Source organism: Lathyrus oleraceus, chromosome 2 (genome assembly GCF_024323335.1).
Source record: "Lathyrus oleraceus cultivar Zhongwan6 chromosome 2, CAAS_Psat_ZW6_1.0, whole genome shotgun sequence".
Classification (NCBI taxonomy): domain Eukaryota; kingdom Viridiplantae; phylum Streptophyta; class Magnoliopsida; order Fabales; family Fabaceae; genus Lathyrus; species Lathyrus oleraceus.
The window spans coordinates 403,275,986-403,303,422 of NC_066580.1; the positions used below are offsets into that span (position 1 = coordinate 403,275,986).

The 27,437-nt window shown below is 33.7% G+C and overlaps 2 protein-coding genes, 1 non-coding gene and 1 pseudogene across 4 annotated transcripts; 2 read left to right on the plus strand and 2 right to left on the minus strand.

Annotated features, from left to right (window-relative positions):
• Positions 1–6,889: 6,889 nt before the first annotated feature.
• On the plus strand, positions 6,890–9,360 carry LOC127123435 (probable starch synthase 4, chloroplastic/amyloplastic). Its single transcript, XM_051053653.1, has 11 exons — positions 6,890–6,984; positions 7,123–7,146; positions 7,226–7,250; positions 7,342–7,411; positions 7,489–7,611; positions 7,895–8,099; positions 8,244–8,378; positions 8,490–8,594; positions 8,775–8,873; positions 8,988–9,117; positions 9,307–9,360. The coding sequence occupies exons 1-11, from the start codon at positions 6,890–6,892 to the stop codon at positions 9,358–9,360; spliced, it is 1,065 nt and encodes a 354-aa protein (XP_050909610.1).
• A 275-nt stretch (positions 9,361–9,635) lies between these two features.
• LOC127119726 (probable starch synthase 4, chloroplastic/amyloplastic) lies at positions 9,636–17,388 on the plus strand. 2 transcript variants are annotated; one of them, XM_051050031.1, is made up of 19 exons: positions 9,636–9,801; positions 9,919–9,957; positions 10,039–10,063; positions 10,163–10,232; positions 12,581–12,703; positions 12,968–13,187; positions 13,330–13,464; positions 13,576–13,680; positions 13,861–13,959; positions 14,074–14,203; positions 14,442–14,492; positions 14,679–14,789; positions 14,929–15,038; positions 15,531–15,699; positions 16,306–16,377; positions 16,588–16,704; positions 16,807–16,868; positions 16,958–17,072; positions 17,200–17,388. In XM_051050031.1, exons 1-19 carry the CDS (start codon positions 9,707–9,709, stop codon positions 17,218–17,220), a joined length of 1,869 nt encoding a protein of 622 aa, XP_050905988.1. In that variant the 5' UTR covers positions 9,636–9,706; the 3' UTR covers positions 17,221–17,388. The 2 variants fall into 2 exon arrangements, with proteins under 2 accessions (XP_050905988.1, XP_050905989.1); XM_051050032.1 differs by having other exon boundaries at positions 16,976–17,072; positions 17,200–17,350.
• On the minus strand, positions 10,585–12,482 carry LOC127119727 (polygalacturonase-like; annotated as a pseudogene).
• On the minus strand, positions 16,118–16,197 carry TRNAL-UAG (transfer RNA leucine (anticodon UAG)). Its single transcript has one exon. It is a non-coding gene; the product is annotated as a tRNA-Leu (tRNA).
• Positions 17,389–27,437: the final 10,049 nt, after the last annotated feature.

The following is a 27,437-nucleotide window of genomic DNA, read 5'->3' on the forward strand; positions in this document are numbered from 1 at the left end:
AAAACTATTTTATTTATATATATAAAATTTATTTATATCATACAGATAACCAAAATTATTATTATTTTTTATATTTGTATCACATAATAAATAAATTAAAATTTATAATTTATATGAGAATGTATACTAATGAATGAATGCAAATGTGAAATGAATGCCATGCATGAATCAATTTATCATAAAAATTAACAGGCAAATTTTGGGGTATGACACGTTGTCTCCATTTATGGAAACTATTATTTATGTTGAAACACTTACTCAAACATCTAAATGACAAACCGAGTAAAAAGAACAATATAAAAATTTAATTATTATCAATTTATTACTAGTGAGGTCGTGAGGAGAAACCACAATCTTGAAGATGGACTCATTACATCCTCCTTGCATAGGAAGGATCCTACCAACATCCACCAACAATTGAAACTATCTTCGTTCCTTCATCGAATGACAAACTTTAGCTATTAGTTGAAGATAACTTGGAACCATACCTAGAAAAAGGCGATGGCACACCATAACTAGAAGAATGCGATGACATACCCAATTCACCACTCTAATGATTTAGAAGAAAAATGTTGAAACATCATATTGAGAGATCTGTTTATGATGGTTATCTGACAATGAGTAGTGCTGAAGTATCAAAATGAGCAAATCTGAGAGGTCAGAAATTCAGATCTCGACCATTTCCCACTACCTAGACTCCATAATGACTGAGCCCAAGTGATCAGATTGTTCATGACCCCTAAATCCTTCAACTCCATCTTCCCCCAAAGCATGTGGTATGATCTCAGGCTTTCTCAAAAGTCCAACATTTCAATTTGTCATCAGCTTGCTTAACATTCATTGCTTCATTAGTAAACTGGTCAATGTACTTTTTAAGGGTGTCCTTCCTCTTGTGCATGGTGATGAGCACATCTACCATCTTTGGTTGACGTCTACTAGCTGTAAAATGAGAGGTGAATTTGTAACATAGTTTTCTCCCATAGCTGATGGGGTTATGCTCTAGGTAGAGTGTCAAAACAGACTACCCGACCCTAAACAGTCTGACCCTAATCGATCTCGGGTTTTATAGGGCCGAGCCAAAAAAACTATGTTACAATATGACTCAAAATATATTATTCGAGCCTGACCCTGGAGGAATTGTGGGTTACCCGACCATAAATGAGCCATTTATTTATTATTACTTAAAAAAAAAAATACAAAATCTAATAATATTATTATAAATACAATATATAAACTATATTACTTTAAATACAATAATTATTAAGTATTATATTATTTTAGAAAACATTCTAACAAATTTTTTAATACAAATATAAAAGTGTTAAAAATAATACTTAAATATCCAACATAATAGAACTAATAGAATACGAAAAAAAATTCTTTAGTAAAACATGAAATAATTAATATTAATTTAATAATAATAATAATAATAACAATAATAATAATAATAATAATAATAATAATAATAGAAATATTGAGTGTAATAGAAGAGATTAAATTTAGTGATGTGAAACAATTTAATGTGTTATATTTAAGTGAAACAAGATAAATATTAGTATAATTTTTAAAATTTGTAGCTAAACCGGTCAAATGCCTACTTGCGACCCATACAAACTTTTTAGGGCCAAACAAAAAAGCTCATACAAAATTTGAGTTCTAATTTAAAGGCCCAAGTCCTATGTTTTGTCGGAATTGGTGGGCTAACCCATTTGGGCTAACCCATTTTGATGATTATACTTCTAAAAACTCAAGCCATGTCATGGCATCTCCCTTCAGAGTTAGAACAAAAAGCTTTCATTTCACTGTACTCCTAATTTGATGGAAATATAATACGATATCCACATGCTCGAGGTGTTCATCAGAGTCTCTAGTGCTATCATACATTAGTTTATGGTAATCTAATGTAATATCCACGCCAGTCAATGATGTGGTTGGTGAATAGGTTCTATCAACGATGAGAGACAATTGGTTAGTAAGGTAATTATTCTCATGTCTTCTCCTAGAATGCTGAGAAAAGGATCTTCATGGACGTTCATCACCCTGGAAGAGGATGCTTGCTGCCCCTAACTCTCGAATCATGAAGAAAAGGGGAAATTTGTTACCATTATAATGGAAATGATGCCTCATAGAAAATTCTTGAGCTCTTAATGATTGTGAATCGGCGTCGGAGGAAGGATACATTGAGATGCCTTTGGAGTGGCTGCTTGCATCACCTTTAATTGTATTTCTATCTATGTTGGGATTTTTGGTGGTTCTCTTCGAGGCGAATGAGCCTCGTGTTTTGTTTTTGTAACAAATTGAGAATGATCATCATAAGCTTGTTTGCATCTGGTGCTCCGTGCACACTTAGAATTTTTTTAGGGTTCTGTTATGACGGCAACACCTAATGACGAGGAGGAGGTAGCTGATGTTGAAGAGGAGGCATTAAATGATATGGTGGTGGAACCGAAAACTAGAGAAGGGGAAGTGGATGATGAAGCTAGAACAATGGAATTACATGAGTTTCTTAAACTAACTAGTGCAAAATCACCATAAAGGTTTGAAGATCTTGTTGTTGAGGAAGTTCTTCATCATTAGGAGAGATTATTGATGCATCTTTATCTTGAGGAACATTTACGGTTGATTGAACATTGTTGATCATACAACACATATAATTGTTCTCGATGTGAACATCACGGAAGGTAGCAGAAAGAATAATTATGAAATAGTTATTGTTGTCGGAGCTGTAATGAGAAGATGATTACAATGGTGCAATGTCGGAAACTAAGAAAATTTGATGAAGAATCGAGAGAATCAAAAGACAATTCTACAGACGACTCCATTATTACATATTGGAAAATAGTAGATGAAATGTTAAAGTTAACCACCGTGGCGAGGATTCATGTACGGTGGTTGTGATATTTGGTGATTAGTGAGGGATCACTGCAAAGTTAGCATCTAAACTAGAGATATCAACGGGGTAGTGAATGTGCGGAGGATGCTTCCCCTCTCCTCGCCCCCCCCCCCCCCCCCCCCCCAATTTCCCCCCATCCCCGTCCCCGATTCCCTCAATGGGGGAGTATTTTCCCCCATCCCCAATCCCCGCAGATCCCACGGAGAATCAGAGATCCATATAGATCAAATCTTTAAAAAAAAATTATACTTTTCGATCAAAACTATAACACTGGTACTTTGTTATTATTATTTTAAAAACATATTTTATATTTTTTTTAATAAATAAAAACACATCTTGCATCAAAAACAAAAAAATAAAAAAGCATTTGCTATTACAGAAGCATAACCACTAATTTACTAATCGAATGAAAAACAAATTACTAATTTAAGTATAAGAAAGTTGAAGAGTAATTACCCTAAGCAATATGAACAAAGGAGTGTGATTGTTGTGATAATGATGAGAACAAAGAAGATGGGGTATGGAGAAGACAAAGAGAATTGAGAAAAGAAGAAGAGGAAACAGTGCGTATATTGTATGTAATGGATGTACTTTTTTAGGATTGGGTACCTGGACATTGAAACAATAAAAAATATAAAGATCTACTAATGACTCTTCATTTTAGAATATATTAATTATTTTTTATTAACAAAACATGAAATTATATAATTATATAATATATTATATATAAAAGTTAAATAATATGGCCGGGGTCGGGGAATCTACAGGGTGGAGGGTACTTTCCCGATTCCCGCCCCGAAGTATCATCAGGGGAACTTTTTCCTCCATCTCCGTTCCCACGGGGAAAAAAAATCCCCGACTTCAAAGTTCCAAACAGATAATTTCCACGGGGATCTCTGTTAATAGATGCAAATTGACATCCCTAATGTCAGCACTCAAATAAGTGTTTGATGAGATATAAGTACACAAACGTGTGTAAATGAATATTTGTGTGTGACTCACAATCACACTTAAATAAAAGAGACAATTAGAATTGTTCCTGATTGATTTGATATGGAATGTAGATGACTGTTGGATGTGAATCAACAATTGAGATGAGAAAGGATGTGGCACTTCTATGTGATGCTCAAGAATGGTGGTCCATATGTATCTCAATCAATTGAGTGTCTCGACTGAATTAGACCTATAGATTGAGCCGATTTTATCAGACATTTGGCAAGCCTGAAATAATAAACGTTATGAATTTCCAAAATTACGTCTTTCTTCGTCTGGATATTATTATTCGAAAAATATATAGATATAAAATATGATGTATAAATATGATTTGTCCGAATACAAACATTAATTTTTTTTTGATAAATTATGATTGTTTAAATGTGAAGATGGTTTCAACCTCCACAAATCGTAAAATGATGTTTTTTAAACTTAAACTACTGCCCAAACTCACGGAAATTCACTTGCTTTTGGAATTTAAATAACATCAAAACTAACATAAATTATGACTGATCAACTGTCCAAATGGAGTTTGACATTGCAATAGCAGAGGGAGTCACGCCAGGAAACCTGTTCCGAAACTAGGTCGAGCCAACACACCTATCTACAAAGGGGACATTGTCGAAACGAAGGTTGTTGATTCGAGGAACAGGTTAATATACTTTATGAAGATTATTTATGAAGGAGTATCATATGGAGTGGTGATCTGCTGTCGTACACGGGTAAAAAAAATGAGAATAAAAATTGTAGTGTAGAGAAGCGACACTTGAGAGTCGTATCACAAAAAATCTTGGATGATTTTTACCAAGTTATTGGAACAAAGGGGGGGGGGGGGGGTTAGGTTTCTATTAAGATCACAATTAAAAGAATTTGGTTACAAATAATATCGAAAAATTAACCTACTATTCGGTCCCCAACTTATCATCGATCAATATAATTCTAAAGCCCTAAAGATTTTGATTCCCTTTTCGATTACAACAACAATAAAAAACACATTGATACTAACATATGATATGTGCTCCTAATTTATGAATTAAGCAAACAGATTAGGCATTCACGAATTAACAAAAACGCGGTTACAGAACTTACATCAATCGAACTAAATCAATTCTAATATATAAGTAGTAATTGAATTAAGCAAACAATGACAACCGAATTAAGCAATCCAATATATAGAAATAATTGAAAAGGAATTTAAATTTATTTAGAAATTATAAGAAAAACCTCAAAGTTGATGATGACCGGTTACAACAGATTAATCCCTAGGGCGTTAGTCCTCCGTAGAATTCGTATCGACATCCGGGGTGACTTGTTCTTCACCCTGTTGTTTAGAACTCTTTGCAATTTTTGGAATACCATGGGATAAGTTATCGTGAAAGGAACCTAAGGTGTCATAAAATTCTTCAGTTTGCTGGGGAGATGGTGGGTCGACGTCAACTGATGCTTCGGGATTCAGTTTTATAGAAGCACTTGCATCTTCACCATTTGGATTGTTCTCTGGATGAATAGACGAAATATTGAAATCAACAAAATCTGACCAGTGGATGTGAGAGTAAGTTTTAGTGGGATTCGAACGTTAGATACATGTCGATTTGTTCACCATATCATTGCTTAATTGTGGTGGTCCTTGAAGAAAAGAAATCAAGAAATGTTTAGTCGGGGTTAGAATAATGAGAAATCATTGTTTAGCCATCTAATGCAAAACAATACCTCAGGTTCTTTCGTTTCTTTTTCTTCGGCTAGGAGATCCTTTGGTTGTTTGTCCTGTGCTTTTTCATCAGGATTAGCCAAATATTTGTCTTCTTTATCATAAGGATCAGCAGCCAAGGTTGTTGTCATTTTGGAGGGATTTGTTTTTGGAATTGCGCCTTTTGTTTTGTTGACGCTTGGTTTGGGAGAAGGCTTAGGTTTTTGGTTCGAAAAGATTTGAGTTTTCTCGCTATCTTCTGAACTTTCGTCCTGATCAAAGTTCTCTGGCATTTCCGGCGGAGCCTGAAAAGATTTTTGGTTAGTTTTCGTTGAATCATCGAAACCATAAGAAGAAAATTAGATGCGTACCTGTGTCTGAGTAGTCTTGGTGGATTTACTCTTTTTCTTGGATTTTTTGGTGGAAGGGGAACCTGGATCCCGTTTTCGACTCTGAAATGCAGATGACATATAAGAAATCATCTCAAAATTAGCCTACTTAAAATAAAAAACTTATCTTTTTCTTTTGAGGTTCTTCTTCTTTCTTGATCTCAGGTGCATTGATGGACCTTAGATATTGGTCTCGTCTTTTGTTTCTATTTCGCCTACAAAGGAAATGTGTACGGGGTCGAAGGGATAAAGAAAGATGAAGTATGAAAGTAGTAATTGATTGATATGTATCTGTTTTATTCTCAGGATTTTCTTGCAAGTTGGAGAAGGAGGTCGACAGTCTTTTTTGAAAATTTTCTTCAGAGAAGATACTTTTAAAGTATTTCGACCACCAATCACTATAAAATAAAAGGAAGGTTGGAATTGAAAATTAAGTAGCTCGAGAGATTGTTGACGAACAAACGTCATGCAGTCTCTGTATTCCTGAGTGGAAAACTTCCTTTCAAACCAACAGATGCCGTTCTCCCAAATATAGGGAGACTTTGATAACACTTGGCTGAAACCAAATTGTGTAGCCATTAAACTGGACTGAAATAAATCTATAAGATGCGTCTGAATTTTATTATTCGAAAAATACAATTTTAAAAATTTATAAGAATTAAAAAAATATATAAAATTCAATTTATAATATTTTTAATAAGAATATATTAAATATAACAGTTTTATTGAGATTTATTTAACACATAAAATGGTGGAAGATATGGATGATGAAAATTTCTAGTGATTTTAAATCTTAAATTTATTATTGAGCAATTCTAGTAAGATTTGAATTTGATTTGACACGTGTTGCGTACGTCGTACAAGTTTCGAAATGAAGTATGATATATATAACATAGCTTAAATGAGTTGAGAAAGTTAATCAAAATTATGGCGGCATGGTTCAACTCAATCATGCCAATTTTGGGAATTCCTTCATCTTTTCTCCCAAAACCCATTTCACTTCCTCCTCTTTCTTCTTTCAGGTCACACTTTCATCTCTCTCTCTCTCACTTTCATATCTCTCTCTCTCTCTCTCTCTCTCTCTCTCTCTCTCTCTCTCTCTCTCTCTCTCTCTCTACATTCAAGCATAATTTAACTTATTCTTCTTGTTTCATTTTCAGGAATAATAACTTACATGAACAAAGGTAAAAACCTTCTTTTTTGTTTTCATTATCTATATATTAGCTTCTTAAGTTTCAATTAATCTATCATTTTGTATCTTAGGTTAGAGAATGAGGACTTGTCCAAGGTATGTTTGCTTTTCTTTCAAATATTGTGAAGTTCGAATTCTGCTAGGTGCTAACAATCCGGTTTGTTTTTTCATCTCCTTTTTAATTTAGTCATCATCTGATGATGAAAAGAGTGTGAAACAAGATAACATTTGGCAATTGTTCAGAGAAGCTCAGCAGAGTTAGTGCTTTCTTTCACCTCAATCATACTTGTGCTTTTTGTGAGTAAAAGCACTATTTTTTTCTTATTTTATGCAGACATACTATACTTAAACAATCAACGCCTTGGTGCCATTGAGGAACTTAACAAAACAAACAAAGAAAAACAGTTCCTATTTCATAAGATAAGGAAATTAGAAGCAGAAAAGAAGGAGGGAACAGGTAAAACTGATTGCTTACATCTCCGGAAACTACGGAGTTTGTATAACTGTGCATACATCTCCGATAATAAAGCGTCTCTGCTTTGATTTTATTAATGATTACTAGGGCTTCAAGAAAACAACTTTTGCATATGATGATGAATTTGATTTTAGCAATGGCATGTTTAAAATTAATTCGAGTTTAGCAATGGCGTGTTTATATATATATATACTCCTAGAAGCATACAGTTCATCATTAGGATGATTAACTGAACTCTTGTTTCTGTTTGTATTTTGGAAACCAGATAAGCTATCAACTTGTTCCGAATTGCTGCTTCGAATAGACTCAATGGTCCTTGGCAGCGTGATTACTCCTGCAGAGGCATCTGACTTTAGAAGTTTGGTGTTAAACCACAAAGTGAGTGTGGTTGATGTCTTTAATCTCGTCTCACATAAAAGCGATTCTGAACTTCTCAGAGAACTTCGTCACTTTTCAGATCAAAGCAAAACGTAAACCTTCCTGCAGTTCATCATTTTATTTTATTTTCATATTTAAATGCCCGTTTTAATTTTTCTCTGCTCTTCAATTTTACTTTCATGGATGGATTAAAAAAAAATCTGATTATTGTTATTCTTTGTATCAACTTCATTCAGGAGGAGTTTTCATATTATTCACATTTGCACAGAAATGGCACCATTGGTCCATAGAGGGTCTGTAGCATCATATGTAACCGGCATATCTCGTGCACTTCAAAGAAAAGGCCACCTGGTGGAGGTTATATTGCCCAAGTAATTAAGAATTTAGTTTCCTTTTATCTGTTTTCTTGCTTCTTTTGTTATTCTATTTTTATATCAATAAAATAGAGTCATGATATTTATAATTCCTCAATTACCATGTAGGTATGCATGTTTAGACCTTGATCAAGTGCAAGGGTTGCGTGAAGTTAAAGGGGAGGCTTACTCGTATTTTAATGGTCAATTACATGGAAATAAAATTTGGAATGGGTTAGTTTGGCTTTGTTTTCCTATTTAATTACCGTTGTTCGACATGTAAAAGGAATGCCAATAATATGTGTTGGTGGTGATATATAATTAATGAAACTTACTAGAGATAAAGTCGTGTCTTGTTTTAAATAAAGTCTACTGATGTTGCTTTCCTTTATACTTACCCTTAGTGTATGACAGTGTTGTTTATGGAATTGGAGTCACTTTGATTGAGCCATTGAACTATTCATCATTTTTCAACCGTGAGATGATATATGGTTACCCGGATGATTTCGAAAGGTAAATGAATGGTGTAACAATTTCGTGATACAAGTACCTGATAAAAAAAGTTATTCAACAGTGTAATAGTACTCAAGTATTACACGTGTAATTTCATCTCTCCTCTATCATCAGGTTCTCTTACTTCTGTCGTGCCTCACTGGATTATATTGTAAAATGTGGGAAGCAACCCGATGTACTGCATCTTCATAACTGGGAGACTGCCATTGTTGGGCCCCTTTTCTGGGATATATTTTTTAACAAGGTATCTTTTTCTTAATTTTAATTTGTATCTTTTATAAAGTTCAAGTTTCTGTTATTGGCTACTTCTCGCTTTCCGTAAAAAGCTATAGATGTAATCAGTAGGTTCTTATTATTGGCCCTGTGTCACCTTTTCTTGGAATGATCTTGGAGCTTATGTCTCTGTATTCTTGAGTGGAAAACTTTCTTTCAGACCAACAAATGTCGTTCTCTCAAGTATAGGAAGACTTTGATAGCACTTGGTTGAAACCAAATTGTGTAGCCACTAAATTGGACTGAAATAAATCTTTAGGATGCGTCTGAATTTTATTATTCGAAAAATACAAATTTAAAAATTTATAAGAATTAAAAAAACATATAAAATTCAATTTATAATACTTTTAATAAGAATATATTAAATATAAGAGTTTTATTGAGATTTATTTAACACATAAAATGGTGGAAGATATGGATGATGAAAATTTCTAGTGATTTCACGATTGTAGTAAGATTTGAATTTGATTTGACACGTGTTGCGTACGTCGTACAAGTTTCGAAATGAAGTATGATATATATAACATAGCTTAAATGAGTTGAGAAAGTTAATCAAAATAATGGCGGCATGGTTCAACTCAATGATGCCAATTTTGGGAATTCCTTCATCTTTTCTTCCAAAACCCATTTCACTTCCTCCTCTTTCTTCTTTCAGGTTCTCTCTTTCCCAATCACTTCTTCATCTTTACATTCTTTCAGGTCACACTTTCATCTCTCTCTCTCTCTTTACATTCAAGCATAATTTAACTTATTCTTCTTGTTTCATTTTCAGGAATAATGGAGATGTCAATAATAACTTACATGAACAAAGGTAAAAACCTTCTTTTTTTGTTTTAATTATGTATATTAGCTTCTTCTTAAGTTTCAATTAATCTATGATTTTGTATCTTAGGTTAGAGAATGAGGACTTGTCCAAGGTATGTTTGCTTTTCTTTCAAATATTGTCAAGGCTTGATTAGGTCTCTGGTTCGTTCGAATTCTGCTAGGTGCTAACAATCCGTTCCTTTTTAATTTAGTCATTATCTGATGACGAAAAGAATGTGAAACAAGATAACATTTGGCAATTGTTCAGAGAAGCTCAGCAGAGTTAGTGCTTTCTTTCACCTCAATCATACTTGTGCTTTTTGTGAGTAATTTTGGGACTATTTTTTTCAATTAATTCATATAATTCATATACCCTTCATTTTCCTTGTTACAAATATATGCGTATAAATTTTGAATACTAGAAATACAATCAAGTAATAGAAAATTGGACTTTCAATATTGTCCATAACAATTGCAACACCAGCTTCCAATGTGGCCCAATGGCCACAAACACCTCAGATCAAACAATGAACCAAAAAGTAGCAACTTCTCAAATTATAACATAGTGCTATTAGTACGAATTCATTATCTATATATATCAAGAATCTTTCCTTAATAATATGTTTTTTGTGATTATAGCAAATTTATTTTATAAGCAACTATGTGGTTGAACTAAACCCAATGCAGCTCCAGCAGCATGGTTACAAGATGCTTCAGCTATTTGGTTTTTGTAAGTAAGTTTAACATCCTTCAATTTTATCCCATTGCATGGATACTTTGAACTACAATCAAATTTCACTGCTACTTCTGTTGCTGATGTTCCATGAATGTCTTCGTATGTTACATCACTGATTTTAATTCCAGAAGCCTGATAATTAATAATTTCAACAAAAAAAAATCAGCGTATTTTCATGTAAAAGTTATACTAGTGTAAACCAACCTGCCCAATAAGATGTTAAATAGAAAACCAACCTGCCCGGGGCAGTTTTTGTTGTTTGGACAGTAATTCTGGTCAATGACAATAGGGTTTTGGACATTAACCATAGTTGCATCTTGGAAAAAAATGTTCCTAACAAATCCATTGCTAGCTCTACCCTATGATTTTATTCTAACACCATTTTGAGTTCCTGTGAATGTAACTCTTTTAACTGTCACATTTTGTACACCTGCTTCATTTAATTCCCATCCTAAGCTTCCAATGCTGCCATTAGTATCAAACAGATCATTCCTATAGTCATCAGTATCACAATAAAAATTACTAAGATCAAAGCGATTTGTTACCTTATTCCATGTCCCGGTCCACATTCAATGTTTTCAATCCACAAGCTATTGGTTCCAGGTCCGATTGAGATACAATCATCACCGGTGCGAATTTTGGAGTGAATGATGGTGACACGGGAGGACATTTGGACATGGATGCCTTCGGTGTTAGGGCTGTTTCCGGCGGCCACAATGTTTACATCTTGTGTTTTTACATATTGACATCCATTAAACACTATGTGGAACATTTGGCTATTTATAGATGTCAATCCACTTATCATAATGTTTTTTGAGCCAATAAATTCCAGTGTCTGAAAACCATCACAAAATAAAATGAATCACTCTCATCTCATCACCTTATCAAATAAAATCTTCAAATAATTAGGATATTGAGCAGTTGCATATTAACAGTTCCATGATCCCATACTCCCCACTAAGAAAGTAGTTTTTTAAATTCTTTTATTATATATATATATATATATATATATATATATATATATATATATATATATATATATATATATATATATATATATATATATATATATATATATATATATATATATATATGTATATAGCAATTCTCTTAAATTAATTATGAATATTAGGTGAAAAATAATAATCATGTGCAATGGCAATGCATTGATAGACATTACCGTGGCTCCGGTTGGGCAATTCTTTTTGTTTGAATTTTTACATTTCCACAAGGCAGTCCACTGGCCATCAAGCACACCGCCGCGAATCGAAACTCCGTTAACATGCTGAAATCTCAACCACGTACCGCCTTTACCAGCGACACGGTAATTAGACGAAGCAATCAAAGTACCATCAATCGTTATGGAAATAGCTTAACGTAAATTGCTGCGGGATATGGCGATGAACATGCCTTAGTCCAAGCATTCAGGAATGCTTTAGTGGAATCGGTTATTCCGTCAGGTTTGGCTCCGAATTTGATTACATTGTATGTGGATGATTTTGCAGTTGAGAAATGGAAGGAACAAGATAGTGTGATTAGGAGGAAGAGAAGAGGAAGAGGATAGTTATTGTTTGACATTTTGTTGAAAAAATGTTGAAGAAACTGGAAGAGAGGGATGATATGTGAATGAATGATTAGAGAACAAGTTGGAAGATGGAGTGGTAGAAGTGGTGAAGGTAGTGGGCTGTAACGGTTTATGAGGCTATTTATAGCTATAAGGATTTGGAACACCTTTTATAATATTTATTTAAATTACATTTTTTTGAGCTTTTTTTTCAACAAAATCTTTTAATATTTTTGGAGTTAGTGCTTTCTTTCACCTCAATCATACTTGTGGTTTTTGTGAAAGAATGTTTAGTAATTTTGGGACTATTTTTTTTCTTATCTTATGCAGACATACTATACTTAAACAATCAACGCCTTGGTGCCATTGAGGAACTTAACAAAACAATTAAAGAAAAACAGTTCCTATTTCATAAGATAAGGAAATTAGAAGCAGAAAAGAAGGAGGGAACAGGTAAAACTGATTGCTTACATCTCTTGTATAACTGTGCATACATCTCCAATAATAAGGCGTCTCTGCTTTGATTTTATTAATGATTATTAGGGCTTCAAGAAAACAACTTTTGCATATGATGATTAATTCGATTTTAGCAATGACATGTTTAAAATTAATTCGAGTTTAGCAATGACGTGTTTATATATATACTCCTAGAAGCATACAGTTCATCATTAGGATGATTGACTGAACTGTTGTTTCTGTTTGTATTTTCTAAACCAGATAAGCTATCAACTTGTTCCGAATTGCTGCTTCGAATAGACTCAATGGTCCTTGGCAGCGTGATTACTCCTGCAGAGGCATCTGACTTTAGACGTTTGATGTTAAACCATAAAGTGAGTGTGGCTGATGTCTTTGATCTCATCTCACATAAAAGCGATTCTGAGCTTCTCAGAGAACTTCGTTACTTTTCAGATGAAAGCTTTTCAGATGAAAGCAAAACGTAAACCTTCCCGCAGTTCATCATTTTATTTTATTTTCATATTTAAATGCTCGTGTTAAATTTTCTTGCTCTTCAATTTTGCTTTCATGGATGGATTAAAAAAAATCTGATTATTATTATTCTTTGTATCAACTTCATTCAGGAGGAGTTTTCATATTATTCACATTTGCACAGAAATGGCACCATTGGTCCATAGAGGGTCTGTAGCATCATATGTAACCGGCATATCTCGTGCACTTCAAAGAAAAGGCCACCTGGTGGAGGTTATATTGCCCAAGTAATTAAGAATTTAGTTTCCTTTTATCTGTTTTCTTGCTTCTTTTGTTATTCTATTTTTATATCAATAGAATAGAGTCATGATATTTATAATTCCTCAATTACCATGTAGGTATGCATGTTTAGACCTTGATCAAGTGCAAGGATTGCGTGAAGTTAAAGGGGAGGCTTACTCGTATTTTAATGGTCAATTACATGGAAATAAAATTTGGAATGGGTTAGTTTGGCTTTGTTTTCCTATTTAATTACCGTTGTTTGACATGTAAAAGGAATGTCAATAATATGTGTTGGTGGTGATATATAATTAATGAAACTTATTAGAGATAAAGTCGTGTCTTGTTTTAAATAAAATCTACTGATGTTGCTTTCCTTTATACTTACCCTTAGTGTATGACAGTGTTGTTTATGGAATTGGAGTCACTTTGATTGAGCCATTGAACTATTCATCATTTTTCAACCGTGAGATGATATATGGTTACCCGGATGATTTCGAAAGGTAAATGAATGGTGTAACAATTTCGTGATACAAGTACCTGATAAAAAAAGTTATTCAACAGTGTAATAGTACTCAAGTATTACACGTGTAATTTCATCTCTCCTCTATCGTCAGGTTCTCTTACTTCTGTCGTGCCTCACTGGATTACATTGTAAAATGTGGGAAGCAGCCCGATGTACTGCATCTCCATAACTGGGAGACTGCCATTGTTGGGCCCCTTTTCTGGGATATATTTTTTAACAAGGTATCTTTTTCTTAATTTTAATTTGAAAAATTTTCATTTGTATTTTTTATAAAGTTCAAGTTTCTGTTATTGGCTACTATTCGCTTTCCGTAAAAAGCTATAGATGTAATCAGTAGGTTCTTATTATTGGCCCTGTGTCACCTTTTCTTGGAGTGATCTTGGAGCTTATGTTCTGTTTCTGGTTATTTATAGAGAAAAAATTTGCTTGCAATGTTCTCAATCATTTGTTTTTGTTTAGGGACTTGGAGGAACCAGAATATTACTGACATGCCACGACTTCAATTCACAGGTTATTAGTTTCACATGTTTCAATATTGGATATGCATTTTGTTATGAGTTTTTTTAATCTTGGCACTTGTTCCACCTGGATTTTGCTTCTAATTGCAGGAAAATTACATTAAGTTTGTTGTGAAGTTGATGATTTCATTTGATCATGCCAATCTTGTAATTATTGAATGCCCTATATATGTTACAGGGTATCGAGCAACCAAATAAATTGGCCTTATGTGGACTTGATCCTTCAAATCTTCATCAACATGATCGCCTGCAAGACAACACTAACACACAATTTGTCAATATTTTAAAGGTGTTTTCATACTCTTGTATTCTTCAATTTGGCAGGCCTATATCACGATGCAGCTTTTAATTGTTTAGTAACACCATTTGCCACACCACAACATCTTGTTTTTTAGACTATAATATTGACTCTCCCATTAAATTTGCAGGGAGGAGTTGTCTATTCAAACAGAGTTGTAATAATGTCATCTATCCATCCAAAGTACACAATTGTTCGCAATTTGAGTCATGAACTGGAACCTACTTTAAATGTTCACAGGTAAGTATGTTTTTGTAACATTTAAGTAGTTCTCACATCTTGCTTTATTTGTTTCATAAAGGGTTATCGTTTTTTTACCTGCAAATCAATATTAACTTTAAGTGTTAGCATAGAAAATGTTCTTGTTAATGAATATACTGGTTAATTATTTAAAATAGAAAATTCCCTTTACCTTTTGTATAACAAGGTTTTATACTACAAGGACTGTTTGGAAGAACTTATGACATGTCTATACGTTGTTTTTGAGTTATTTTCATTATTAGTACACCCGGACAGCATATGAAATAGCTTATAGCTTATATGAAAACACTTTGATTTTATTATTTGTTATAGAAATAACTTTGATTTTATTTGATTTTATTTTTAAGAACTTATATGATTAATGTTTATGCTAAAACGTCTCATTAAGCTGTTTATCCAAACAGAGTCCAAAGCCTTTTCCCTATGACATTTCCTTAGTAATTTAAAATGGAGAATGACATTTGGTTGCAGGGACAAGTTGGTCGTTGCTCCATACGGATTTGAGAAATCAACATGGGATCCTACGAGGGACTATTTTCTTCCAGAAAATTTCAATGCTGAAAATATGAATGGAAAAGCGGTTTGCAAAGTTGCATTACTGCAGCAGTTGGGGTTATCTGAACATTCTTCTAGTATTCTTGTAAGTGTCCCACCCACTTTTTTGCCTAAGCCTTAATTTTGTTTGTGCGTGACGTTTTATAATTAAAAGTGAAAATAGATTTTTTTTTCTCAAAGTAAACATGCCATTAATGGTGGATTAGAAAAACTATTCTACAAGAATGCATTGAGCTAGTTTCCGGATAAACATAATGCAAGTTTCTGTTTTGCCAGCTATGGCTTAAGCATTCTTCACCCTTCATATTGATGTTTCCAGAATGCAATTTGTATTGCATTTGTTGTGTTTTGTATAAGGAAATAAAGAAAAGATATGGTAGAGTTAAAACAGTTATTGTATGAGGTCTACTCCATACCAAATGCGAAGGCGCATAATAGATCGATACCCTTCATATTGAGGTCTACTTTTTGCATGATACAAAAACACAAAAACCAAAAGAAATTGACAGCTGTGGGATTTGAACCCACGCCCTTTCGGACCAGAGCCTAAATCTGGCGCCTTAGACCACTCGGCCAAACTGTCTTTGTTGAAAGTTTGTTGTGACAATCTATATATCTCTACTAAATAACACGTTTTTCATGTTTACTTGTAATTTGTGTCAAATTATTAATTCTTTTTAATTCTCTGCAGATTATATTAATGAACACAAGTGAGAAACAGGTGGTGAATCAGCCACTAGAATCACTTCAGGAGGAACTCAAGGTTGTCCTCCACACTCTTATTTTTCATTACTTTTTAAAACTCTGGGGTATATGAGTACTGATAGCTTGGGCTTATCTTGTTATTGTTGTCATTCTCATGCAGAATGAACATTTCAATTATGATATTATGCTAAAGGCAGCTCAACTAATAATATCTATCTATTTAGCCTTGTATGCTCTACTAACACTGCCATTCAATCAAAATTTGCAGGATGATGATAATATTAAATTTGTGGGTGCATATGATGAAGCTTTATCGCATTTGTTATTCGCAGGATCTGACATTATCTTGTGTCGATCATTTCTTGATCCTTCCGATGAAACCCCAGTAAGTCAATTGTCTGGCTATCTCGATATGATTGGAATATGTTTGTTTCTGTTGTGTGGGATCTGAATTGAATGATACAATTTTTATTAACTGAATATGTAGCTAAAAGCTTTGAGGTATGGAGCAGCTCCAATAGCGGTTGGCATGCATACTCACATAAACAGGTCGAAGTCGATACAAATATTTTTGACTTATATGTATTTTATTTTAATACTGGTATATATATAACACTCGCATCATTCATATTTGGTAGGGTGATACCTTTTGATAGGAACTTGATGAATCATGACCAAGAGGCAACCAAGTACTCAAAGATAATCAACAATACCTTTGGAAACATATCACTTGGCCTTGCCATTGATGAAATTGTATGTATATGGTTTTTGTTGCCTTTTTTCTCATTTAAACATACAACATTGGTTACATTCAATCTCTTTCGTGTTTGCGTTGTTGCTTCATAGGCATAATTAATTATTAAGTTTGATGTTGATGTAGAGGAGTAACCCATCCATGTGAAAACGAAGAATAGTGGAAGCAATGTCCCATGATTTATCATGGGATGGTGAATGCTACGAAGTTCATGTGGCAGCTTACTCGACTATAAAGAATATGTGAAGTGAGTATAGTGTACTTGTATATGTATTGCTTAAAAAACAATATATATATATATATATATATATATATATACTCATGTGTCTAAGTAAAGATATTTCGTTTAGTATTTCGAGATATAGGACTGAATAAGATTTATTCTCATATAATCATATAGTATGCTTTTCATGTAATTTAATGCTTAAGCAAAGCAAAGTGATTGTTTTGACTTCCAACAAATTATGCTTTTCATGTAATTTAATGCTTAAGCAAAGCAAAGTGATTGTTTTGACTTCCAAGAAATTGTCCATCCTGCATGAACAAAACATATTAATCCCTCTATTTTAAATAATTGTTAAATCCGTCTATTTATTTTTATGACTTATTTGTTTTTATTTTATTGTTTTTAGTGTTTTTCTTAAGTTTAATTTATTTTTATTTTTATTTTAATTTGGTTACTTATTTTTGGAATAAATAATCATTTACACATTTTCGTTGTGTAGCTCATAACGTGAGCTACGAGATGTCATTTAATGGATTCTAATATGCTTTGGAAAGTTGAAAAGATAAGCTACAAGTTTTATTTTGAAGTCAAAAGAAAATTCGAAATGCAAAACTGTCAAATAATTCGTTTTAATTCTACGTGTTAAAAAATAATTAGTTATGGATCAATTTTTATGTTTTTTCGGATCGGTTTTCATTAGGGTCCGAATTCCTTTGTAATAATTAACTAAAATCGCAACATATTTTATTCATTCTGAGTTTTTACGGAAAATAGAAAACTTTGTACGATTTACATGGAGAATTAATCATCTTGGTTGATATGTTGTATTTAGATTCCAAAATTTTGAGATTATTATAATTTTGTAATTTTCTTTCTTTCAGTTTCTATGTTGAATCTCTTTTGCATAATTTGATTTTTATAGAGTATGATTGATTTGTTTCGATTGATTTAGGTTTCTTACCTTAACTGCGTTGATCGTAGCTTTTGCATCTTCTTCGCATTGTCTTTAACAAGATGCCTAATTCGGCAAATAGGAACATAAGTCAGATAATGTTGATTGCACTTGTTTGATCGGTATTGTAGTCGAAAAGGAAATAGGACTCGCTTAGGGATTTGGAATTGTAATAGTCGATAATAAGTAGGAACTGAATCAGTAGGGTAGCTTATTAATTGTAATTGCAATCAAATTTGTTTAATCGTTTATCATCTCTTAATCGAAAATTTAAACCCCTAATTTTGTTTCAGTCAATTGGTTAAATATACTCAAGAGTCCTTGCGATACGACTCGAGTGTCGCTTATGTTACTACATTTATTAAACTCGTTTTTGACCCGTGTGCGACTGCATATCAAATTGGCGCCATTGTCGGAGACTCTTGTCGATTTTAACAAATAATAGAGTCATACGTGTTGCGATTTTCCGTTATGAGCCCTTCGTTCTTGTTGTTTGGCCTTTAGGCGACTTAATGTCAAAATTTTGATTTTTCTGAAAAGTCAGGTATGTATCAAAAGTTTTACGTGCCATTTTAGAGGGGAAAATTTAGGAATCAAAGTCCAGTTTTTTTGGTTAAAATACATGACACTCCCAAAACCCCAAATTCCTTGTTTTTTTATTTATTATTATTATTATTATGTTTTCATATTTTCAAAAAAAATTCAAAAAAATTTGTCGAGATTTATTTTGATTTTTCGTAATAATTTCATATTTCATTTTATTTTGATAGTTTTTCTATTTTTATCAATTGTTTTTTCAATAGGGACACTGTCAATATTTTCACATTTGTTGTTGCTTTGTTGAATTAGTTCTGCCTACTAGGCCTGGTTGTTCTGACTTGTTTGATTTTGATCCTAAAGTTGAAAGAATCTTACACGCATGTCGTAGAGTAAATCAGGCTAGCACTAGTTCACCATCCATTAGCGATAGTGACTCTGATTTTATGTCCTCCCATACTTTGTTTGATTCTGATTGTGAGATTAGTTATAATAACATAGCTGAACAAAGAACTTTAAGACAATTTGTTGCCCTAAATGTGGATTATAATGCATTTTGTATTGAGTATCTTGAAGTTGATGCACCTTTTGAATTGAAATCTGGTTTAATGGTTTTGCATGTGATGATCCACATAAGCATCTGAAGGAATTTCAGGTTGTGTGTTATACACCTTTAAAACCTGAAAGAATCATAAATGATCATATCAAGCTCAAACCCTTTCCATTCTTTAAACAAAGCACTGCAAAAAAATTGGCTATACTATCTTGAGTGGAATGATTTGAAAAAAGTTTTCTTAGAAAGATTCTTCCCTTCCTCAAGAGTTGCTTTGATCAGAAAAGAAATATGTGGTATTATACAGGTCGGCATGGAATCATTGGCCAACTGGGAGAGATTCAAGCAGTTAGTGTCGAGTTGCCCTCAGCGCCAAATTTTTGAACAATTGCTAATTCAGTACTTTTATGAAGGGTTGTTAGTCGATGAACCCTTGTTGATAATACCCAACTATAGCCAAAACCTTAAGTGAGAACATGTCACTCAACTCCCAACAGTTCAAAACTAGAAACAATTTTGTGGTCCTGACAAAAGGAGTGAATGAGATATAAGCTTCTTCCAATAAGACTATAGAAAACATAATTGATGAACTTACTTCATTGGTAAAACAGTTGGCAGTAGCAAAAACTCAAACAGAAAGGCTATGTGAAATTTGCACTTCTCGTGAACACTCAACAAATACATGTCATACCTTGTAAGATAGTCTCATTACTGATCTTTCTAAAGCGTATGCATCCAAAATCTACAACTCTCAGAACAACAACCAATACATGTACCCCATCTCTGGCCTTTCCACTAATAAGTTTCATCCCAATTGGAGAAACCATCCAAACCTCTGGTACGATAATCCATCTACACAATAGCAACCCAGCCAACAACAGTTGATGTTACCCCTGCCATCACCATATAACTTTCCCCAAGTAACCACCTTTGCACCTTATGGACCTTCACTAGAGGATCTTGTCAAGCAAATGATTGTACACAATCTCCAATTTCAACAAAAAAAATTGATTCCAATATTCAGAATTTGCAAATACAGATTGGACAGCTTGCCACTTCAATGAGTTTCATGCAATAGGCTCAAGGATCAAACCAATTACCTGCTCAATAAGTAGTGAATCCAAAATGCCCTAATGTGAGTGCAATTTCTTTGAGATCTGGAAAGATTTTTGAACCAACCCCAACACCATACAAAAATAACAAAGTTGTTGAGTCCATACTTGAGATAATAACTTTGTCTGGTTCTAATGTTGTGGTTGAAACTGAAGAAGAACAAGAGTGATTCGCTATCGCGCATGGTCAAACCAGTAATTAGAAAACTATAGTTTAGCGGAAGCGACAACTCGAGTATCGTATCGCAAGAATTCTTGAATTATTATTAACCTACTAAAATCGATTTGAGAGGGGGAGGGGTAATGGTTTAGGGATCGATTAAGAAAAGTCAAGTAAATAAGTGATTAAAAATAATCGATTATAAAATAAGTCAATCTACTGTTTTCGGTTTTCGACTAATCACTGATTTTTACCTACCAATTTCCTAAGCGATTTCGATCTCTATTCTATTCAATATCTATTGACAAACGCAATAGATATATCACATATTTGTATTCCTATATTCTGAATTAAACAAACAGATTAATACAATCGTGAATTAAGCAAACACGATTACAAACACGATTTAACGACAAAGCGACGTAAACGACGATTAACAGTTAGGAATGAAATCATACGAATTTAATCAAAACCATTCCATAAAATACATATTAAGCAAATGAATTTTCATAGAATATAACTGAAAGAGAAACAAAACTTAATTGATAGAATAAAAACTTCAAAGCGTTGAAAACTCGGTTATAGTATATCAACTCTGGAAGATTAGTTCCTCTTCGTAATCGTACAGAGCAAAAAGTTTATCGTGAATAATGTGTGTTAACTACAGTACCACGACTCACCCCTTTTGACAAAATAAGGATTGCACTTATAACTTAAATTGGGTCAGAAAACATAAACCCGATCCAAAAATGGCCCAAAAGAAATTATTTCCTAAAGTACAAAACTTCAACAAATTATGTGAGACTCCTGCACTCCGAATTAGCTTTTGTCTTCAACACAAAAGTTATAGCTTTTTTTCTTAGATTTCCAACGCATATCAGAACACGTAAAACAACATCTCGTGGCTCCAGTTATGATCCGAATAGTGAACATGTATCAAATAACCGCTAAAACTGAAAACAACAAACGAAAATAAATTAAAGGCAAACATAAACTTAAATCTAAAAACATAATAAAATATTAAAATAAGTAAAACAATCTAGGGAAATTCCTAAGTACAATTATAGAAGAATGTGCATCAAAATGCATTAATCAAATTCCCCCACATTTGAACTTTTGCACTCCGAGCAAAATTATAATTTCAAAACAAAAGAAGAAAATAGAGCATGCACTTCCAAAAGTTTTCAAGATACAAGGTACAAGCAGAATCATAAGTCTAAGCTTCAAGAACATGGTGTTAGTTAGCAACTTTTTGTGACATTCAAAACAGATAGGAAAACAGATTACCAAAGAGTACATCAAAATAGTAAGATCCTCACAGGATAAAGTCCACTCAACTCTCAAGTGTTTAGCTTAACTGTTTACACTCAAAACACAACATGAAAGTTAGTACTACCATAAGCTTGGAAAGACTCTAACATCCACAATTGAAATACATGCACACAAATATCAAAAGGACTTTTATTTGGTTGTAATGTAGCCGAGGTAAGGGTGAGATAATTCCTAAGGGGATACTAGGCTAAAATTCAAAGAGACAAAAGAGACTTGAAAGAAACTGCGGTAGTTAAATTTTACAAAAGATTTCATTCACTTTAACAACTCTATAACAATTGTTTTCTCTTCTCATTTCTCTTTTTATTCCTTTTCAGAAGGAGTATGTATTAACATCCTTCTATTTTTTTATTCATTTTTTTTCTTTTCTATTTTCTAAAGGCAATTTTTTCTTAGACAGTTAGTCAAAAAGTCAGTCCTGAAATAATATCATCCCTTATTTGAAACCATATTGAGCCTATTATCCCTTATATTGATTGATTAGTGCATTTTGATGCATATTCTTCTATAATTGTACTTAGGTATTTCCCTAATTTTTTTTGCTTACTTTACTATTTTATTATGTTTTTAGATTTAAGTTCATGTTTGCCTTTAATCTATTTTCGTTTGTTGTTTTCACTTTTAGCGGTTATTTGATATTTGTTCACTGTACAGATCATAACTAGAGCTACGGGATGTCGTTTTGTGCATTTTGATATGCGTTGGAAAGCTAAGAGAAAGAGATATAACTTTTTTGCTGAATCTAAAAGTTGATTCGGAGTGCAAGAGTCTCGCATAGTTCGTTGAAGTTTCATACTTTAGGAAATAATTTCTTTTGGGCCGGGTTTATGTTTTTCGACCCAGTTTGAGTTATAAGTGACATCCTTATTTTGTTAAAAGGGGTGAGCCATGGTATTACAGTTCACACACATTATTCACGATAAACTTTTTGCTATGTACTATTAGGAATAGGAACTAATCTTCCAGAGTTCATCTACTATAACCGAGTTTTCAACGCTTTGAGGTTTTTATTCTATCAATTAAATTTCGTTTCTCTTTCAATTTTATTCTATGAAAATTTATTTGCTTAATCTGTATTTTATGGAATGGTTTTAATTAAATTCGTAGGATTTCATTCCTAAATGTTAATTGTCGTTTACATTGCTTTGTCGTTAAATTATGTTTGTAATCATGTTTACTTAATTCACAATTGTATTAATCCGTTTGTTTAATTCGGAATATAGGAATATGACTTTGTCATATATCTATTGCGCTTGACAATCAGTGTGTGCAAGTAAACAACAACATCAACAAGAGTCAATTCAAGTTCTAGAGACTAACAGACATTAGTGAATCACACAAGAAAGAAAGAGATGTATTTTGTATGTTATCCATATAAGGCTCAAAGCTCACAAGGGTTAATGATTTACTGCTAAAGCTGTACAATTTAGAGTTTAATTCTACCTATCATACTAAAAATGCACAATAATTTTTTCACATCACACTACAAGACTTTAGTTAAGAGAACTAACAAAAAATACTCATAATTGTAACTCAAAAACCAAAGAAAAAAGCATGCAATTTTTATTTATTTAAGGAAGCAAACAAAAACCAAAAACAGAGAAAAACTAAAAATTAAATAAAGAAAACAAAACAAATAAATGGTTCCCTCCCCCACACTTAAAACATACATTATCCTTAATGAAAGGACACAACTATTAAATAAGAGTGAGAGAAAAGGAAAAGGTGCTCCCTGGTCAAGTTGCAAAGTAGGTGGGATTTTCCAAGGAAAGCTCTTCTAAGGGTGCATCTTCAGGCACCAAACTTTCATGGAATATTTTCAGGCGCTTCCCATTGACCTTAAAGGTTTTGTCAGTACCTGCAATTTTCATTTCTACTGCACCATGAGGGAAAACATTAGTAACAACAAAAGGGCCAATCCACTTGGATCGAAGTTCCCCAACCATAAGCTTAAGGCGGGAGTTAAACAGTAAAACATGTTGGCCTATAGAGAATTCTTTCCTATAAATCATCTTATCATGGAAGTTCTTAGTTTTCTCTTTATAAATCCTAGAGCTCTCATAAGCCTCTAGCCTAAGCTCTTCAAGTTGTTGTAATTGGAGTTTTCTTTAAATACCTACTGATCGGCGATGGTGAAGCAAGCTTCGCTCAATGGAATGTGATTGAGATTTAACTTCAGAGAGAGTGACAATTCTGGAGATTGTTGATGGTGGAGAGCTCAAGGTGTCATTGAATGTGCATTGATTGATGAAAATCCTCCCACTGTGAATGACCTTGGCATTATTTATAGAAGGTTGAGGCATTGGGATTTTGTTAGGAGTTGGTTAGAGTCTGTTGTAGGGTGAGTGAAATCAGTTGGAAAATTCAGTTGGAATTATAACTGTTTCGAGGCAAATGGTTTTAACCAACTTTCTGTTTTGATTCATCTGGATCCCTAGGCAATCCAGCTGGCAAGTTGTGTTAGTTGTTGCTAACTTGCAACTGACTTTGTTGATCATAACGTATTTAACTTATCTGACTTCAGCTATGATTAAATTATGTCAGTTAGGTTGGTTAGCTAGTTCAAATTTGGCAGGTTTTGTTAGGTTTGATGTTCACTTATGAATTGGTGAATTATCATGGCTTGGTGTGTGTTACAGGATCATGTTAGTAGAGCTTTGCCTGGTTCTGCAGGTTCACTTTGCAGCAGGTCTGCATATGCTGCTAGCTATTGGCTCAGCCCTATTGGAATTAATGTTGCAGCTGATTTGTTGCAGGTACTATGTGTAACACCTCAAAATTTGCCCTCCTCTCTTGGGACTAGCATTAACATATTTTGCATATAATTTTAGGGCATTAGGCATCTCATATTGCATAGCATGTGGTTACGTAGTGCAAGCCATCTTCCCAAGTCTTGATCAGAAGCTGAGGAAGTAAAGTGCAAGCCTAGGGTTTATTGACTGGTCATGGATCATCTGAGGATTGGGCTGTGAATTAGGGTTTTATGATTCTCAATGGATATTGATCTTCATCTTGATTGAATTGATACATCATCATCATCATGGTTGGATGTCATCAGAAGATTGAAGAAGATTCCTTGAGATTAGGGTTTTGACCACTGGTCAACCCTAATCAGTTGCATTGGGCCGGTCAGGGCTTAGTCAGGAGATGAGGTTTCTGATGGTTGTGGGGTTCATTTTGTGATTATATTGTGCTTATTGAGGCTAGGGTTTCACCCTTGAGCCATTTCAGTTGGAGATTGGGGCTTAATGTGATCTATGCATTGCCAAATTCATCTGTCAGATGAAAAGTCAACCGTGGTCAACTGTACATGATCTGATGGATTTGGAGGTGAAAATGAGTTGAAGACACTTCAATCATGTTGGAACAAGTGTTGAATGACGTCTCAAAGCTTAAAAATGAAGGAAATCAAGTCAGGACAAAAACTGCCAAAAATAGAAAGTGACCTTTAACTGAAGTTTCCAAAAATGGAAAGTTTTGGACCTCAAAGCCACGTGTCCAAGGAAGCTTCAAATGAAAATTTGTTCAACATGAAAGTTGTAGATCTTGTTCTCACCTTTCCAAAAAGTCCAAGAACTTGAAAATCCAATGTATGGTTTGGAAATTGGGGCTCAGTGAATTTCAAAAATGACCCGTAATCAGGAGGCCATAACTTCCACATGGATTGTCCAAATTGCAAGTTCTTTATATGCACAAACTCCATTTGACATGTACTTCAAGGGTGCATCATTGGATTTGTCCAAAAATGGCCAAGGCAAAAAGTCACTTTTCAACTGGACAGCTGAATTGGACCAGGGGCAAAATTGTCCAACTTTCAAAATAATTGGAATTTTTGAATGGGACTTTTTCCAACACCTCAGGAATGGCATTTTAAGGGTGTTTGAATATTCATTTCATGGCTAAGGCATGTAAATTGGATTTGGGCTTGGAAAATGAAGTGCTAAAAATGGACATTTTGCAAATTCATGGTTTTTGAATGCAAGGCCAATTCTAATACACTCCATATGCCAAATAGAACTTGTTTGAGCTGTCATTTGCTGTCACATTGCATTATTTGGAGAGGACCATTTTGCCCTTGCACTTAAAAAGCTCATTAGCACTAATCACATGATTTTGGTAATTATGGATTAAGAAGTGGATTAAGGAGATGGTATATATTGTTAATCATAACAGAATTTGTTAACCACATTTCATTCTTCAAGATCCAAACTGAATTTCCCTCCAAAACCTCTCAAATTCTCTCAAAACTTCATCACTTTTTTTCACATTTCTTCACAAAATCTTCATCAATTTGCTTCGTTTTTGATTGATTCAGGTTCTACATGTGGTTGTGGTGAACTGTTTTGCAGAATTCGTGGCCAAATCTTCAAGAATTCCAACTGTCCAAAGGCTTGCACAACAATGGCATCTTCATGATTCTTGCACTTGGAGCTGTTTCGAGCTAAGTTAGCTTCTCCATTCACCTTCCTAATCAACAAACTCCATCTGTTTTCACCATTGGAGCCTTGAGGAGCTCGATTTCGCAACTGTTGCTTCATAAGGTCAGAATTCAAACCTTTCGATTCTTGAAATTGACATGTGGTTTAGGTAGATCTTGCAACGTAGAACACACTGCAACTTGAATCATGCGTTTTCGTTAAGAATTGAATGAGATATGTAGATCTGAACTTTTGATGATAAACTTTCTTTTGCTCGATCCGGTTAGCATGAGTAGATTTAGGATGAATGCTTGTTGTTTCGATGTTCTACATGACGAGACGTTTCGATCGGTATATTGCTTGCATGATTCTGTGAAAATGTGTTCGTAAGTGTGTGTTGTGTTCACTGTTCCGTCGTCTTTTTTCGCGAGGAAATCGCGTATTCGCCTAGCGAGTGATCCATTCGCCTAGCGAAGCTTGAAGAAGATGAGTGTTCGCCTAGCGAAGCTTCCGGTTCGCTTAGCGAAACCGCGCGGTTTTATATAGGCGCCAGATTCAAATGTTTCGCTGTATTTACAAGTTTGCCACTGGCACCATTTATTTCATTTTTTTTCACAATTTCATTTCATTTTGATGCCTGATCTTTAGAAATTCATAACTCACTCGTTTTTTATCCAATTTTGGTGAGATTTTTTGCATTGTTCTTCTGGAAATGTGTAGAATTTATCATGATTTTTGTGGATTTTTTTTGCATGTGTAGAAAATTAAAATGCCTAAGGTTTGATTGTATGTGTCATTTTGTACATGTTTTGCCAAATCCAATGTGAAATGCTCATAATGTAAAATAAATTCTTGACAATTTTTGTGATGATTGTTGACTGGATGATGTTCATTTATATGTAAATTTCATGAGTTTTTGATACCTGATCATTGAGATATGAATTTTGGAACTTAGGTGTGACAATTTGTGTCACACCTCTTGATGTCAACTTGTTGAATTTAATTGGATGGCCTATGCATGTTAGAATTGAATGAAATTTGGCATGGTGAATTGTTGATATGTTAGGATGTTGT